Genomic DNA, 15,415 nt, shown 5'->3' with positions numbered 1-15,415 from the left:
TCACTGTCTCCAAAAGACAAAAGACAGTATGAAAACTCAAATGGCTACAATGAACTACAGGTAAAAAGTGACAGTCGATAAGTAAAGCCATAGCAATTGGAATACCAACATGCAAAACAAAAACGCTGCGAAGTTACGCTTCCAACCTAATTAGCGGTGTGGATCGTACCAACTTTGAGCTGTTGCATTGAAATGCTGATTGTTAGTAGCATCCGAGCCAAACTGACGTTTGTTTGAAGCCATCTCCACGATGTTAAAGTTTAATAGAGGTAAGGTATTTCTGACGCCGCAATGAGACAAATGTCACTGGCTTGCGTGTACGGTACTTGTTATTAAACGTAAATGCGGATATAAGATTGTGATCTAATTCCTGGAACATCACATCCACAGGGAACAAAGAGCGCATCGGTAAAACCCCGGGCCAGCTGCAGCTGCGCCGGGGTGTCCTCTGGCCGCAGCTCGCGCAGCGCGGCGCCTGCGTCCCGGAATTCCGCGCTCGCCGATCTTCCCTCCCCCCCCCCCCCTCTCCCACCCGTCCACTACAGCTGGTAACGCTGTGCCTCTTCTCCGCCCCCGCCGCAGACCCCGATATAAAAGCGCGAGCCTGCCCGTCGCATCGCACTGGATGCGAGCGAGCTCACCATGGCCGCTCACCGCCGCACCGCTCATCTGCTTGTAGCGTACCTGTTGGTTGCCACGGCAACCGCCACACCAGGTCAGTACAGCACTGCCTTATCTCCCTGCTGGACGCAACTACACGTTTCTTGCGACAGAATATCCTTGTCTCCGGTATTACGTCTTTTTTGTCTGTATAGGACCTATTACGTCGTACATCATATCACTTCAATGTGTCTGTACCATTGTAGACTGTCCGTTTTTAGGAGTGAAATTTGGTTCAAATGCACAGCGTCTTATGTTATTTTGGAAGTATTGTATGAAGGCGATTTTTTGCGATATCACACTCTGAACCTTTTTTTTCCCATCAGGGTCAGGAAAAGCTTGTTGGAGCAGTGGCTATGTGCTGTGATTTTTGTGGATAGTGCTTTCTTGTGATCCGATAGCACCCGTCACGATTACGTCTCCTATGTCAACCTCTTTATTACCGGATAGAACATACAGGGCGGCGCAATAAATGTGTTACCATTTTGTTTTTGAATATAAACTTTATTGTCAATACAATCTGAAAGGAACATATACTACATTGAAGAGCCGTCCATGGAGATTTGTTCTAACTCAGCACATTCTCAATATGTCCACCATTTCGCTTCCTAACTTCCTTCAGACGAACACTGAAGTTAGTGATTACCCTACGGCACATGTCTTCCGTATTTTCACTGCAAGCTTGAAGAATAAGTCTTCTGATCTCCATTAAATGACGTGGACGTTCCGGGAAAATTTTTTTCCTTCAGGTACCCCCAAAGAAATAAGTCACATGGATTGAGGTCTGGACTATTGGGGGGCCAATTTCGTCCGTCATTCAAGCGACCTGGAAACCTGGGTGAAATGATCCGCATGTCGAAATGCTCGTGTAAAAACTCCAACACAGTGTTTGCAGTATGTGGCCTTGCTCCATCTTGCATGAACCACTGCGTGTTGAAGGGCAAGGCAGTCGCAAGGAGCTGTGGAATGAAGCTGTTGCGAAGCATGCTCAAATAACGCTCGCTGTTCACAGTTTCTTCAAAGAAAAAGGGTCCAATAAGTCCGTGACTGGAAATTGCTGCCCACACTGTAATCCTCGGAAGCACTTGTGGGTTTTCAGTGGCCCAAAAGCGTACATTTTGTCTGTTAACCATACCGCCTAAATGAAAGTGCGCCTCGTCTGATAACCAAATGTTGTTGAGAGTTTCTTCCCTATCCTCCGCCCACTGAGCAAACAGTAGTCTCTGCTGCTTGTGTTCTTCAGTGAGCTTCTGTGCACAGGTCATCTTGTATGGATACATATGGAGGTCACTTTTAAGAATGCTTTGAACGGAGCGTCTGGATATTCCCAGTTGCACTGCTGCCTTTCTACACGATTTCCCGGGACTTCTCTGTACAGCAACTCGTACCGCTTCAGTATTCTCCGCGAACAAACAGGCTTAGGCTGAGGTAGCTTCGCTTCCAATACTGTTCCTTCCTGTACAAATTTATCGTACAACCTGTGGATGATCTTCTTGCAAGGGACCCATCGTGTATTAAACTGTTGTCGAAAACGCCTCTGAGTCACAACAAGGCTTTTCGTTTCATGAAAAAGTAACACAATTGCCGATCGCTGCTGTGTCGTCAGTCTTCCATTGTCAGCCATTGCTGCTTACAAGTCTCCTAGCGGCAGTATCGTGAATTACACGTCATTTCGTAACTCATTTGTTTTTCCAAGCTCTGCTGGTACTGCTGTAGAGATCCCAGAAGGATATCTAATGTGCGTCGTGCATTGTGGAAGAAACAATTGGTAACACATTTCGTGCACAACCCTGTACATGCAACATTCTCGGTTGTGTGTGAGGGTTTATGTGTGTGTGTGTGTGTGTGTGTGTGTGTGTGTGTGTGTGTGTGTGTATGTTCCACTACGGTTTGTTCCCTCTACAACTCCATCTTGCACCGTGGAAGTTATTCCCAGATGTCTTACCCCGCATCCTGACATTCTGTCCCGTCTCCTTATCAGTGCTTTCCACATATTCCTTTTCTCGCCGATTTTGTGTAGAAACTCTTAATTTCTAGATTTATCAGTCCACTTAATTTTCAGCATTCCTCAAAAACACTACACCTCAAATGCTTTACTCTCTTCTTTTCCGTTTTTCCTTACCGTCCATGGTTCACATCCTGTTCCAGACGTTCATACTCGTAAAATTCTTCCTAAAATTAAGACCGGTGTTTGATGTGGATTTCTTTTAGCAGGGAGAGCTCTCTTCACTTGTCCTAATCCGTGTCTCGTATCCTCCCTGCTTCGTCCATTATGCATCACTTTGCTTCAAGGATAGCACAATTCCGTCTACTATGTGGTCGCCAGTTTTAGAGACAAGTGCTTTACTCTCAGTCCATATTCTGTGCCCTCTAGACTGTTCATTCCGTTTAACGGGCCCTGTAATTCTTCCTCACTTTCACTCTTCATATCCATATCTTTAGCGAATGTTATCTGTGACATGAGTACACTATTGATTTTAATCCCGCTCTTCAAACTTACTTTATTTTCATTGTTGCTTCTTCTACGTTCAGTTGGAGAGAGAGACCTCACCCTCGCCTCACTCCTTTGTAATCAGAGTATTTGCTTTTCCATTCTTATTGTTCCCTATTGATTCTTCAATACACTGTATATTAACCGTCTTTCTCTGTAGCTTACACCTATTTTTACAAGAATTTCAGACATCTTGCTACATTTAACGTTGCTGGACGCTATTTACTGCTCGAGAGATCCTGTGAAGATGTCTTGATTTTTCTGATGTCTTGTGTCTATCAATCGCAGCACCAGAAGTGCATCTTTCATGAAGTCAAACAGATCGTCATCTACCCGATGATATGGAATGTCGAGCAAAAACTTAAATTAGGAATGTGGAGATTAAAACCTACGAGATCTGCTACTCACACATCTGAGAAACTAGTTCTGATGTGCATGGACGTATCGAGACACACATTCGCATTTGCAATTGTACTCTTCAATGCACTGTGCTACAACGTTTACGGTGTGATACATGGTATACTGTAATCGTCCTGCCCCTGTGGCCGCATTTCTATTACACTTCCACACAAAACGCGGAAGAAACACCAAACACCCTTACGTAAAAGACTGTGTTCCTTTAATTTTTCTGATACACTTGATCTCTGCTCCTGATGGATATGTATCTGCGGAAAAACAGTATGGGTTTTGTGAGTCCGTCTTGATAGAATAACTTTCTGTTATTATCCATAAACTTGTTTTCGTTGTACTTCCCCACCATCTACAGGCCTTTTTGTTGTAGTTCGTCTGAAGTTTGGATTTTACATAGTTGAAAAACGTTAATTTCCATTATTTTCCATTTAGGTTTTCGCTTAAGTTCACTGCAGTATCTTTTACCTTTTTTTCTCACATGTCGCTACTTTCATAACCTATTGTGCATTTCTCACACAGCAACAAGGGCATCTATTACTACTGATTTTATTTTTGACCTTCCATAATATCTGTATTCCGAAACTGCGGAATCACGAACGATTCTTATCATTGCAGTCGTAATTGCGGTTTCAAAATATCCATGGTGAACTCGAACTTTAGCGACAAATTTCTGAGGATGTTCGGGGGATTTTCTGAGTATTTTGACGTAAGGGAAGCGTTGTCTCGGTTTGTTACACGAATTACCCCAGTTTAAATACCTTCACAGTAGCGAAAAAGCCTGCAATATGCTATCAGTAAAATGTTCAACACACAGAAGTGAGTAATCGGATGACCCTCAGGCGAAACACGGACACTTTTATCACAGTTTGTTCAGTCTCTTCCGTCAGTGCACAGTGAACTCATTCACGAGATGCTTATGCGTCAACATCAGTAAACTTATCCATTCTGATGCATACTGCTGTGTAACACTGTTAACGTACACCAAACACTGCCGGAAAAACGAAACCTTGACAGAATCGAACAGTATTGGGTGCAAGCTTGAGGTCGAAGCGTAAAGTAGACCTAATTGTTGTCAACAGCAGGTATCGTGATTGAATGGAACAGGTTTGTTTCCAAACAAACCACACAGCGCACGCCGTCGACATTTGCAATGCTCTGCAGATATTCTCAGTACAATACAGGTTCGAAGATAAATGGGGTTAGAAATCAAAGAACATGAAATTACTTTGTAACGAGCCACCGGAGACCACGAGGCTCTTATACTAAAAGGATCAGGAAAGATTGAGGAACAATATTCGATACTTTGTCGGTGCAGTGAGAGTTCACCTTGCAGACGTTATGAATGACTAAAAATAAATTTCGTTAAAATGAGGCTCTCAAGTTGCAGGTGACATGCTGTACGAGAAACGCACAGTAGTTCATCAAAGTAACGACGTGTGAGAAACAGAAAAAGCAAGAGTTACTGCACTAAACATAATCAAAAACTGATCAAAATAGTATTTAAACATGGACATGCTCCGCTTGCAAACAATCTGCATTTGACATGTTCTAGAATGAAGAAGATACATTTTGGAGAGAACAAACAAATTTTTACATCAAGGGAGACTCACAGTTTTACCATCGTGGTCATTACGCAAGACACATACTGGTAGTATGAGGATGTTTCTTGTTTTGAATTGGACCTTCGGTGCTCGGAAATTTGACAGTAAGATTTTACGCGACAAACGACATCTTGCTTGTAGCTTCGCCAACTAAAGTTCATGTCGTATTCCTCCGACTACCTCGTGACAACTGAAGAGCTGCGTGAAGAGATGTGCAACTCTTCTTCGAAGCCCACTTATTCCGTTAAGCAACATCAGTAAGCGTTGAACACCGATGAATGTGATGGTAGAACGAGCGGTGTGCAGTCTCCTTTGTTGATAAGTATTGGTTCCTTACTATTTCTCTGGTCATTTCTATCTAATACAAATTTTTCTGCTTCTTACACAATAAATCAACATTGTCAGATATTGCTACATGCACTGATGAGCCAATACATTACAATCACTGTCTATCGCGAGGCTGAATCTCGATTGGTGGCGTTGCGAGCACGTGACACGGTAATGAAAGTTTATAACGGGACCAGAGACGAGTGGTGCATTATTCTAGCCACGACAAGGGCTTAAATGGGGAAATCCGCTGACATAAACGGCTTTGACAAAGGACAGATTCTTATGCGTTGGCACCTGGGATCGAGCATCTCAGAAACAACACAGCCGGTGAACTTTTCCCGCGTTAGAGCATCTATGGACGGCGTCCACACCTTATCACAGAACGTGGAGTTCGGAGGCTGCCCGCTGCGCGCGGCAGCCTCGTGGTCTGATACGCTTTGTCACGGTCCGCGCAGCTCTCCTCGTCGAAGGTTCAAGTCCTCCCTCGGCCATGTGTGTGAGTGTTGTCCTTAGCGTAAGTTAGATTAAGTAGTGTGTAAGTTCAGTAACAGATGACCTCAGTAGTTTGGTCCAGTAGAACTTACCACAAATTTACAATTTGAGCGTATCCCACTCTGTAAGGTAGGATGGAACTGTGGCAGATCCGACGACAAGGTACAATGCTGGTGCAGCTGCAAGTGTTTCGGAACACACCACTCAGCGCACCTTGTAGAATGAAGGGCTTCACAGCAGACGACCCCTACGTGATCCCATGTTAACACGACGACATTGTCAGTGACGATTGCAACTGCCACAGGATCAGCGACGCAGGACTGTGGATCAGTGGGAACTTGTGGCCTGGTCGGAAGAATCACGTTTCTGTGCGCAGACGTCTGGTTCCATATACCTTTGGAAACATGTAGACTCTGTACCACGGAGAGTCGCTGCTGTAATGATTTCCCAAAGGTGGACCAACACGTTATTAAGTAGGTGGCCATAACGTTCTGGCTCATCGATATCTTATGCAGATGTGATTCTTTCCACTGACTGATCGCCAGTTATATGCTTAATGGATGGCGTGGATTTTCGTCTGCTTACTTTTACTGATTTTATTTATGTTGGGGATGGCTGCCAGTCACCAAGTGCTAATGCAGCGATTCCCTCTGGAATTCATGTCAATGTTCTAACGGCGCCGCTTCCCCGAACACAACTACGTAATCTGCGAACAGCATCATAGAGCTACAAAATGACTTTTTTGGTCTTTTGCATATTTTCATTTCTGCGAGTGAGCCTGATTAAGAACTGTGTACTAAATTATCTTTTTTCGGAGATCTTTAATCATATCTCATGCCAGTTACGATTTTATTTGCTAGGTGATCTTGGAGAATTGTATCGAAGGTTTTCGACGAATAAAGAACCACGCCATCAACCTGTGCTCTGCTACTGACAACATTTTGTGTCTCGCTCTGTTCACTCACATTCGGTTTCACACCGTCGGTACCTGACTTATCTGTATTAGTTCCTGGAAAGTAGTGGCTCCTTCTCCAACAAAAGTCACCATACATAATATATACCAGATTTAGCGCTGCTCCAGTTCCTTTCTAACGTTTGGTTGTCGCGTACCCACTATCCTTCCAGTACCGTAGCTATCGTGATTCTACTGGCAAAGTTTATATTATCTTCGCATAGCCAGAGAGAGGGGGGAGGTACTTTATACCTCCCTTTTGAAAAAATTGTAACCTAGTCAGTTACTTTACATTTTAAAATTTTGAAAAAAAATATTTATTATTCATAATTAATTCTTCTAGCAGATTTCATAAATGTTTTAAAGTTTTAATCAAATTCTTGGTAGTAGATGCTTTCCCCAGTATCATACTCAATATTTTCAGACTGAAGACCTTACTTCCACATCACCGGCCGAAGTGGCCGAGTGGTTCTAGGCGCTTCAGTCTGGAACCGCGTGACCGCTACGGTCGCAAGTTCGAATCCTGCCTCGGGCATGGATGAGTGTGATGTCCTTAGGTTAGTTAGGTTTAAGTAGTTCTAAGTTCTAGGGGTCTGATGACCTCAGCTGTTAAGTCCCATAGTGCTCAGAGCCATTTGAACCATTTGAACTTACACATCAACACCTCTTTAAGTATATTGTGAGTAAAAGTGTACAACAATTAACGGAATCTGCATATTTTAAATTTTTTACGGTGGCGTAAAGAACCCCCCTCCCCCATGGTGACGTGCGTTATGGAAATTGAGTTGGTACCGGTAGGGTTAAAGATCATAGTGCATAGGCATCTGTCCCTGCTTCTGAACAGAATACCCCCTCTGCTAGGAGAGAAGTATGGATTATTTTCATCGGTTCTCTACTGAATCAAATCCTTAAAAGAAACGGGAGTTTCTACAGTTCTGTTCCATCCAACTAATGTTTCAAATCCCAAGAAGATATAAAATAAGCTAACAGTTACCATAATCAGCGGGAATAATTGCGATTATCAAGTGCTCCTGTTTCAAGCGTTGAGAAGGGATATGCATTGGGATATGGTAGTCTGTCGGTGAGTAGTTTACATGCTCACCGAAAAACAAGTCATATTTATGATATCTTCTATCATTTCTCAGTAGAACACTTTCATATTAACGTTGAAGAACATAAAAGCTTCGTTTTTCTGCTAATATATATATATGTATATATATATATATATATATATATATATATATATATATATATATATTTAAACCTATTTCTCAACTTATTTGGCCGTGTGGAGCTTAACCCTTACCTGGTTGTAACAGCATCTGAGTCCATCCACACTCTTAAGCTTTATGTTATCCAATCAACCAGCCACTCAATGCCAGACCTCAATCCCAATTCTTCTCCACAAACGTGCACCACAATAGAATTGTCATATATCTTACATTGCAACTCCTCACAACCTATACTGTTATATTCATGCTTCTTTGGTGCTTTAAAATTACATGTCTTAGTTAAATACTGCGTCTGGTACTGTTCATCTCGAAAGCTGTAATTTAATGTGTTTTGTGTATACCATAACGAGCAGTCGAGTTGACGTTTCTCACCTAATGTCATGACCAAACACTGAATGAGTGTTGACAGTACCTATGTTTCTAATGTTTGGTCTTCTATGCGCTAGTGTCCCTTGTGAACAGTAGCCAGTTGATTCCTGACGTTGGTCTAATAAGTTGAAAAACAGATTCGAAGTATACAAATATTAGCAGAAAAAACGCAGTTTATTTGTTTTTCAGCCTTAAATACAAAATACGTACTTGTAGAAGGAAGGAACAATGTTAGATTGTATTGTAGCTTCAATATTGACATTGTCACCGACTGAACAGGCTCCTAATACGCGATGGTATTGAAATAATGATGCCAGGGTTTTCCTGAAATGATTTAGGAGCAGCTACGTCAGGATGATCGGACTTAAATCCTCCTACACAATGCTAGGCGAGTGGTATAACTACTGTGTAACCTCATTCGATATGTAGAGTATGGATGATGCATAAGTTCGTAGCGTTTTTGTTTGGTATGTTGGTATTCCGGTTGCTATGGGTTTATTTATCGACTGTCATTTTTTACCTGCAGTTCACTGTTGCTGTTTGAGTTTTCATACTGTCCTTTGTTATTTGGAGACAGTGAGAGGAGCTGCGGACGCTACAAACTGTACTGCCAAGTGGAGAAATCGGAATATTTCTGACATATTCTTCTGTTAGAGTGCTAGGGGGATGACAGCAGTGGAGGCAGCCAGAAATATTTGTGCCATGTACGGGGATAATGCCATTAGATAGAGCAAGGCAAGAAAATGGTTTTCTCGTCTTAATGAGAATCGTTTTTACAGTAATGATTCTTCATGTTCAGGAAGACCGTCGGGGTTTGATGAAGATCGTTTAAACGCATTAATCCACAATGATCCATGTCGGTGTACTCGAGTACCGGCAAATTTGATGAACTGTGATCATTCTACCATCGTGCGACATTTTCATGCAATGGGGAAGATTCAAAAATTGAGTGTATGGGTACCACATGCTCTAAGCAGAACTCACAAAAATCAGCTGGTGGCGATGTGTGCATCTCTGCTTGCTCCTCATCAATTGACTCGTGAACAACACCAGCCATTCCTACCCTGTATCAAAAAATGGCTCTGAGCACTATGGGACTTAACATCTATGGTCATCAGTCCCCTAGAACTTAGAACTACTTAAACCTAACTAACCTAAGGACATCACACAACACCCAGTCATCACGAGGCAGAGAAAAATCCCTGACCCCGGCGTACCCTGTATCGTTACTGGTGGCGAGAAATGGTGTCTTTGTGCTGACATAAGAAAAAGAAAGGAATGGTTGAGCCCAAAAAAGTAGCAAATCCCAGTAGAAAGATCTTCGCGCATTCAGGAATGATAGTGTTATGCGTCTGGCGTAACAGCGGCGGTGCGGTGTATTGCGAATTGCTTCCGCGAGGTGTAACCACCACTTGTGACATTTTTGTTAACAATTGATACGTCTTGTAGACGCAATGAAAAACAACGACTGCGTGAAATAATGCTACTCCACGATAACCCCCGCCCACTTTCTACTTTACTGACAAAAAAGACAATACAGTAGATGGGCTGGGAAGTCATTCCGCACCCACCTTATTCACCCGATCTTGCGCCCTCAGATTTTCACCTTTTCCGCTCGCTATCAAACAACCTTCAAGGAATTTCCTTTCCGGGTGAAAATGCGCTCCGAACACGGCTCAACGAGTTCTTCGGCTCAAAACCACGTGTTTTCTTCAGTCACGGAATCGAAAAATTACCCCATCGTTGGAAGAGTGTTGTAAATAGTGAGGTAGAACGCGTTACCGACGACTAAAGGCTCTGTTATGTGTATCTGTTGTGTTTATTAAACTTACGAAAAAACGCTACGAACTTCTGTACTAACCCAGTATTTCACTACATTGACGAATATAAGCTAAAGTCAACTCATGATCAAGCAGCTATGTATTTTTAACAAGATCTGTATTGTATTTGCACTACTGACGTTTCTCTTATTACAATTTGTTAACCGCAACTCTCGAAACTGTTGTGCAGAAAATAAACCGACTGAAGACTTTCTGGCGATTTAGGTGAGTCTGATTAGTGAACTAACGTATTAGCAAACTCGAATCAAATCTTTTTGTGTATTAGACCTCGTTGTTTTGTAACACTGAAAACGGATATAAGAAAAACGACGTTTCCGCGGTACTGCCATCGGTTTTCAGGGAGACCAGCTTGTAGTCTTGATCAGGTTGCAATAATCAGATACAATGTTTGTACATTTAGTTGTTGTTAGCGGAGGAGAAGTGTGGACACCTGAGTTTATATTTCCAGAAACCTTGTTGCGTAAACTCGAGAGTAACCAACCGTTCATAGATGTATGGCCCACTGGCCCCATCTTCTTTGACAGAGACTCGAATATTTCTTGCACAGACAACAAAGATGAAAATAAATGACTGTTAAAGACAAAGGAACCAGTTTTTACTTTTCTCCATTAGTACACGTGAGATCAAGTAATGTGGACTTCATTATTTTACTGTAAGATACTTACGAACGAAGTTGTAAAAGGAGGGGAGGACGTTCGAACACCTTTTAGGGAACCCAGATAAACAAAGAGATGGAAGAAACGAAGTAAATGACATTTCTGAGACGAACAATAAACATCTGAAGTGCTAGGATGAATATTTGTTTACTTCTCGATCTAAAGATCCAGGAAATAGTCGCTAACGCCTCCTGGACGTAGGCAAAACTGCAATCACAGTCCCACTGACGTAACATATCCGCAACGGTAAGACGCCCAAGCAGCACTTAACAGAAGTGTGCCAGGTAAATATAGCACCTGTTTACGAATGTCGTAGTGACAATTGACGGTCTGGAAGAAGCAGATGGGTTAAAATTGTACTCTACTAAGTGCACAGTCACTGTCGACAAATCTGTAGTTCCAACACAGCCATCAGTCGCTTGTCTGTTAACTTGTAAAGTAAGAGTACAACATTATCCGAAATTAACCTAACTGAATTCCACACAACAGAACGCATTAGAAGCTCTGTATTGCGTCACTCCTCTATCTTCCGCATGTTCAGGTGAAACGGCATTTCAATGGGAGAAGTCATGGTCAAGAGGGAAATGTATCTATCCAGAAGTTCTGCATAAAGTCTCGAAAGGTCACAGTAATCTGTAAGAAATTGTCAGCACGTTTAATTGCAGGTGTGCTGTTATTTAGTTAAAATAAGCAATGTTGCGTGGTCCTCATCCCGGTGCGAGCACTTCGGCGGCTTGCGTGCCATCTCTTAACTTATTAATTCAGTCACGATCCTCTTTTGGCATCACGCACCTGAGTAGACCCGTCCCAGACCTTCCCCACGCCACAAAGATCTGGCAAGGTCAGCATGTATCGAAACTTGGACTTTCTCTCTACCAGTTAACCATTAGGCCGCACTTACGTTTCTTTCCTATTTTTACCATCTTAGTAGTGACGTATGTGTAAAACAGTATACAGGTTGTATGAATAACTTGCCCTTTAATATGAATAGTGTTGGAGCGACAGTAGTAGAAACCTGACCAGAAAATGACCTTTCAAAACGTTATGGCATTTTATTTTATTTATTTATTTATTTGACTTTCCTCCTCATTCATATTTCCTTATACAATGACGAAACAAATCGGAACACCAAAAAGTAATTAGTGCAGAATAATGAAATTTCTGGATACATTTGTCTAGGTAACAAATTTAAGAACATCACGCTATCACAGGATAATGCAAGCGCGAAATAACCCATTGCAAATGTGAAATGCTGATACATTAATACATCTACATCTACATCTGCATATATACTCCGCAAATCCACAATACGGTGCGTGGCGGAGGGTACCTCGTACCACAACTAGCATCTTCTCTCCCTGTTCCACTTCCAAACAGGACGAGGGAAAAATGACTGCCTATATGCCTCTGTACGAGCCCTAATCTCTCTTATCTTTGTGGTCTTTCCGCGAAATGTAAGTTGGCGGTAGTAAAATTGTACTGCAGTCAGCCTCAAATGCTGGTTCTCTAAATTTCCTCAGTAGCGATACACGAAAAAAACGCCTCCTTTCCTCTAGAGACTCCCACACGAGTTCCTGAAGCATTTCCGTAACACTCGCATGATGATCAAATCTACCAGTAACAAATCTAGCAGCCCGCCTCTGAATTGCTTCTATGTCCTCCCTCAATCCGACCTGATAGGGATCCCAAACGCTCGAACAGTACTCAAGAATAGATCGTATTAGTGTTTTATAAGCGATTTCCTTCACAGATGAACCACATTTTCCCAAAATTCTACCAATGAACCGAAGACGACTATCCGCCTTCCCCACAACTGCCATTACATGCTTGTCCCACTTCATATCGCTCTACAATGTTACGCCCAAATATTTAATCGACGTGACTGTGTCAAGCGCTACACTACTAATGGAGTATTCAAACATTACGGGATTCTTTTTCTTATTCATCTGCATTAATTTACATTTATCTATATTTAGAGTTAGCTGTCATTCTTTACACCAATCAAAAATCCTGTCCAAGACATATTGTATCCTCCTCCTACAGTCACTCAACGACGACACCTTCCCGTACACCACACCCGTACACCGGTGTAACCGCCAGAATGTTGAATGCAAGCATGCAAACGTTGAATGCAGTGTGCTGTACAGGCGCCAGGTGTCAGCATGTCAGTTTGTGGGAACCACTTGACCGGTCAATACCCAGGGACGGGTAATGCGGGTTGTAGATGGCACTGGGGTTGACGTCCGATGATGTCCCATATGTGCTCGACTGGAGACGGAACTGGTGATCGAGCAGGCCAAGGCAACGCTGCAGAGCGTGTTGGGTTACATCAGAGGAACGTGGGCGAGCGTTATCCTGTTGGAATGCTGTTCAAATCAAATGGCTCTGAGCACTATGGGACATAACATCTGAGGTCATCAGTCCCCTAGACTTAGAACTACTTAAACCTAACTAACCTAAGGACATCACACACATCCATGCCCGAGGCAAGATTCGAACCTGCGACCGTAGCAGCAGCGCGGTTCCGGACTGAAGCGCCTAGAACCAATCGGCCTCAACGGCCGGCGGGAATGCTGTTCCTGAAAGTCACCACAACAGGCTGAATCACCAGAGTGAGGTGCAAATTTGCAGTCAGGGTGCGCGGGACAATCACCAGAGTAACCCTGCTGTCATACGAAAGTGCACTCTAGACCATAAGTCCAGCTGCATGTCAACTGTGTCTAGGAACCAGGTAGGTTGGTTGCAGGCCCTCAGCTTCCTCCTTCTAACCAATATACGGCCATCATTCGCACCGAGGAAGAATCAGCTTTCATTAGATGACACGACCTCCACTTGCCTTCCAATGAACTCTCGCTTGACACCACTGAAGTCGCTATAGGCGGTGGTGGTCTGGAGTCAATGGAATGTACGCTACAGGGCATCTGGCTCGGAGCTGTCCTTAGGTAACCGATTTGTAACAGTTCGTTGTCTCATTGTGGTGCTAAGTGCTCTTCAGATTGTTGCTTGAGATCCAGTGGTTCAAATGGTTCAAATGGCTCTGAGCACTATGGGACTTAACATCTGTGGTCATCAGTCCCCTAGAACTTAGAACTACTTAAACCTAACTAACCTAAGGACATCACACACATCCATGCCCGAGACAGGATTCGAACCTGCGACCGTAGCGGTCACGCGGTTCCAGACTGAAGCGCCGAGAACCGCACGGCCACACTGGCCGGCGAGATCCAATGCGATACACCAGAGCCATACACCAAACACGAAGGTCTTCTCTCTCGGTAGTAGCACTTGGCCGACCGGAGACCGGTCTTCTTGCTACCGTACATTTCCCTCACCATCACTGCCAGCAGTCGTTTACAGTGGATACAACCCTGCCAAGTCTTTCTGCATTTTCGCAGAAGAAACATTCAGTTTCTCGTAGTCCTATTACACGACATCGTTCGAACTTGTGAGGTGCTGATAGTGGCTTCTTTGTCGCTTTAAATGCATTCAAGACTAACATCAGCTCACCACGTCCAGCCTCAAAGATAAATAACGCTCACGACCGTTGCAGTGTATATTTTAGGCAAACCTGATTTGCTTTGTCATAATGATGCTACTAGCATCAGTCTCGTGTGACTAGCGTAAGATTATAAAAGACGTGGTCTTTTAGATGTAGTAACACGCCAACCAACTTTCGTTCACGTCGCACAACTCCTTCTTGGTATTGTGATTTTTTACCGTCAGTGTATAAGTTAATTTCGTTCAGCTGGATCAGTGTAAAACATTGGCAGAAGAAAAATTCACGCTGATGGAGCGGTCACAACACATTCGTCTGCAGTGATTTCGAATTTCCTCAGAAAAACTACATACTTTTTTTAATAACCGCTTAGGTGTTTTACACGTCGTTGACGATCATTCTGGTTAAGTTACTTACTGGGTATGATACATGATTTATACAGACCCGAAAAATGAGGGACCCTACCATGCTTCATTGTGGCGCTCAAAATGACATATCATTTTCTTATGAAATGTCACTGTTCTGAGATAAGATGTTGCATGGACCCCATTACAAATCATTCGAACTAATTACCCATATGTGATGAAATCCACAAGGTCTTACTTTCTTTTTATAAGTTAATACTGATCCAGTGTCATGTCCCTTTCGGAAATGGATGGCGGAGTGTTTCTCTTGATCTACGTTTCCAATTTCACGGACCCCTGATTCACGCAAACTGCGCTATCTAACTGTGTGCGCACTTTCAAGGATATGGCTTTCTTTTGTAAACTGTTAAGACGATGAAAGTGTTATGGACTTCTCAGTCTGCTAGATATGTAGAGCTGTCATTTGCCAACTGCCACTGTTAGTGTGTGGTTGAAAAATTAATGTTCTTGACGCCAGCC

The 15,415-nt window shown here is 43.0% G+C and overlaps 1 protein-coding gene across 3 annotated transcripts in view; it reads left to right on the top strand.

Moving 5' to 3' along the window:
• The first annotated feature begins 605 nt into the window (after positions 1-605).
• Positions 606-15,415, top strand: part of LOC124600233 (uncharacterized PE-PGRS family protein PE_PGRS54-like) — a 58,556-nt gene continuing 43,746 nt past the window's right edge. For all 3 annotated transcript variants that reach the window (XM_047136146.1, XM_047136143.1, XM_047136144.1), the window contains exon 1: positions 606-715. In XM_047136146.1, coding sequence (XP_046992102.1) covers positions 643-715 — 73 coding nt within the window. In that variant the 5' untranslated portion in view covers positions 606-642. The remainder of the gene's footprint in view (positions 716-15,415) is intronic.

Source organism: Schistocerca americana, chromosome 1 (assembly GCF_021461395.2).
Source record: "Schistocerca americana isolate TAMUIC-IGC-003095 chromosome 1, iqSchAmer2.1, whole genome shotgun sequence".
NCBI classification, from domain to species: Eukaryota; Metazoa; Arthropoda; class Insecta; order Orthoptera; family Acrididae; genus Schistocerca; species Schistocerca americana.
Note: the sequence above shows the minus strand (reverse complement) of the source record. Positions and strands in the feature narration are given on the sequence as shown.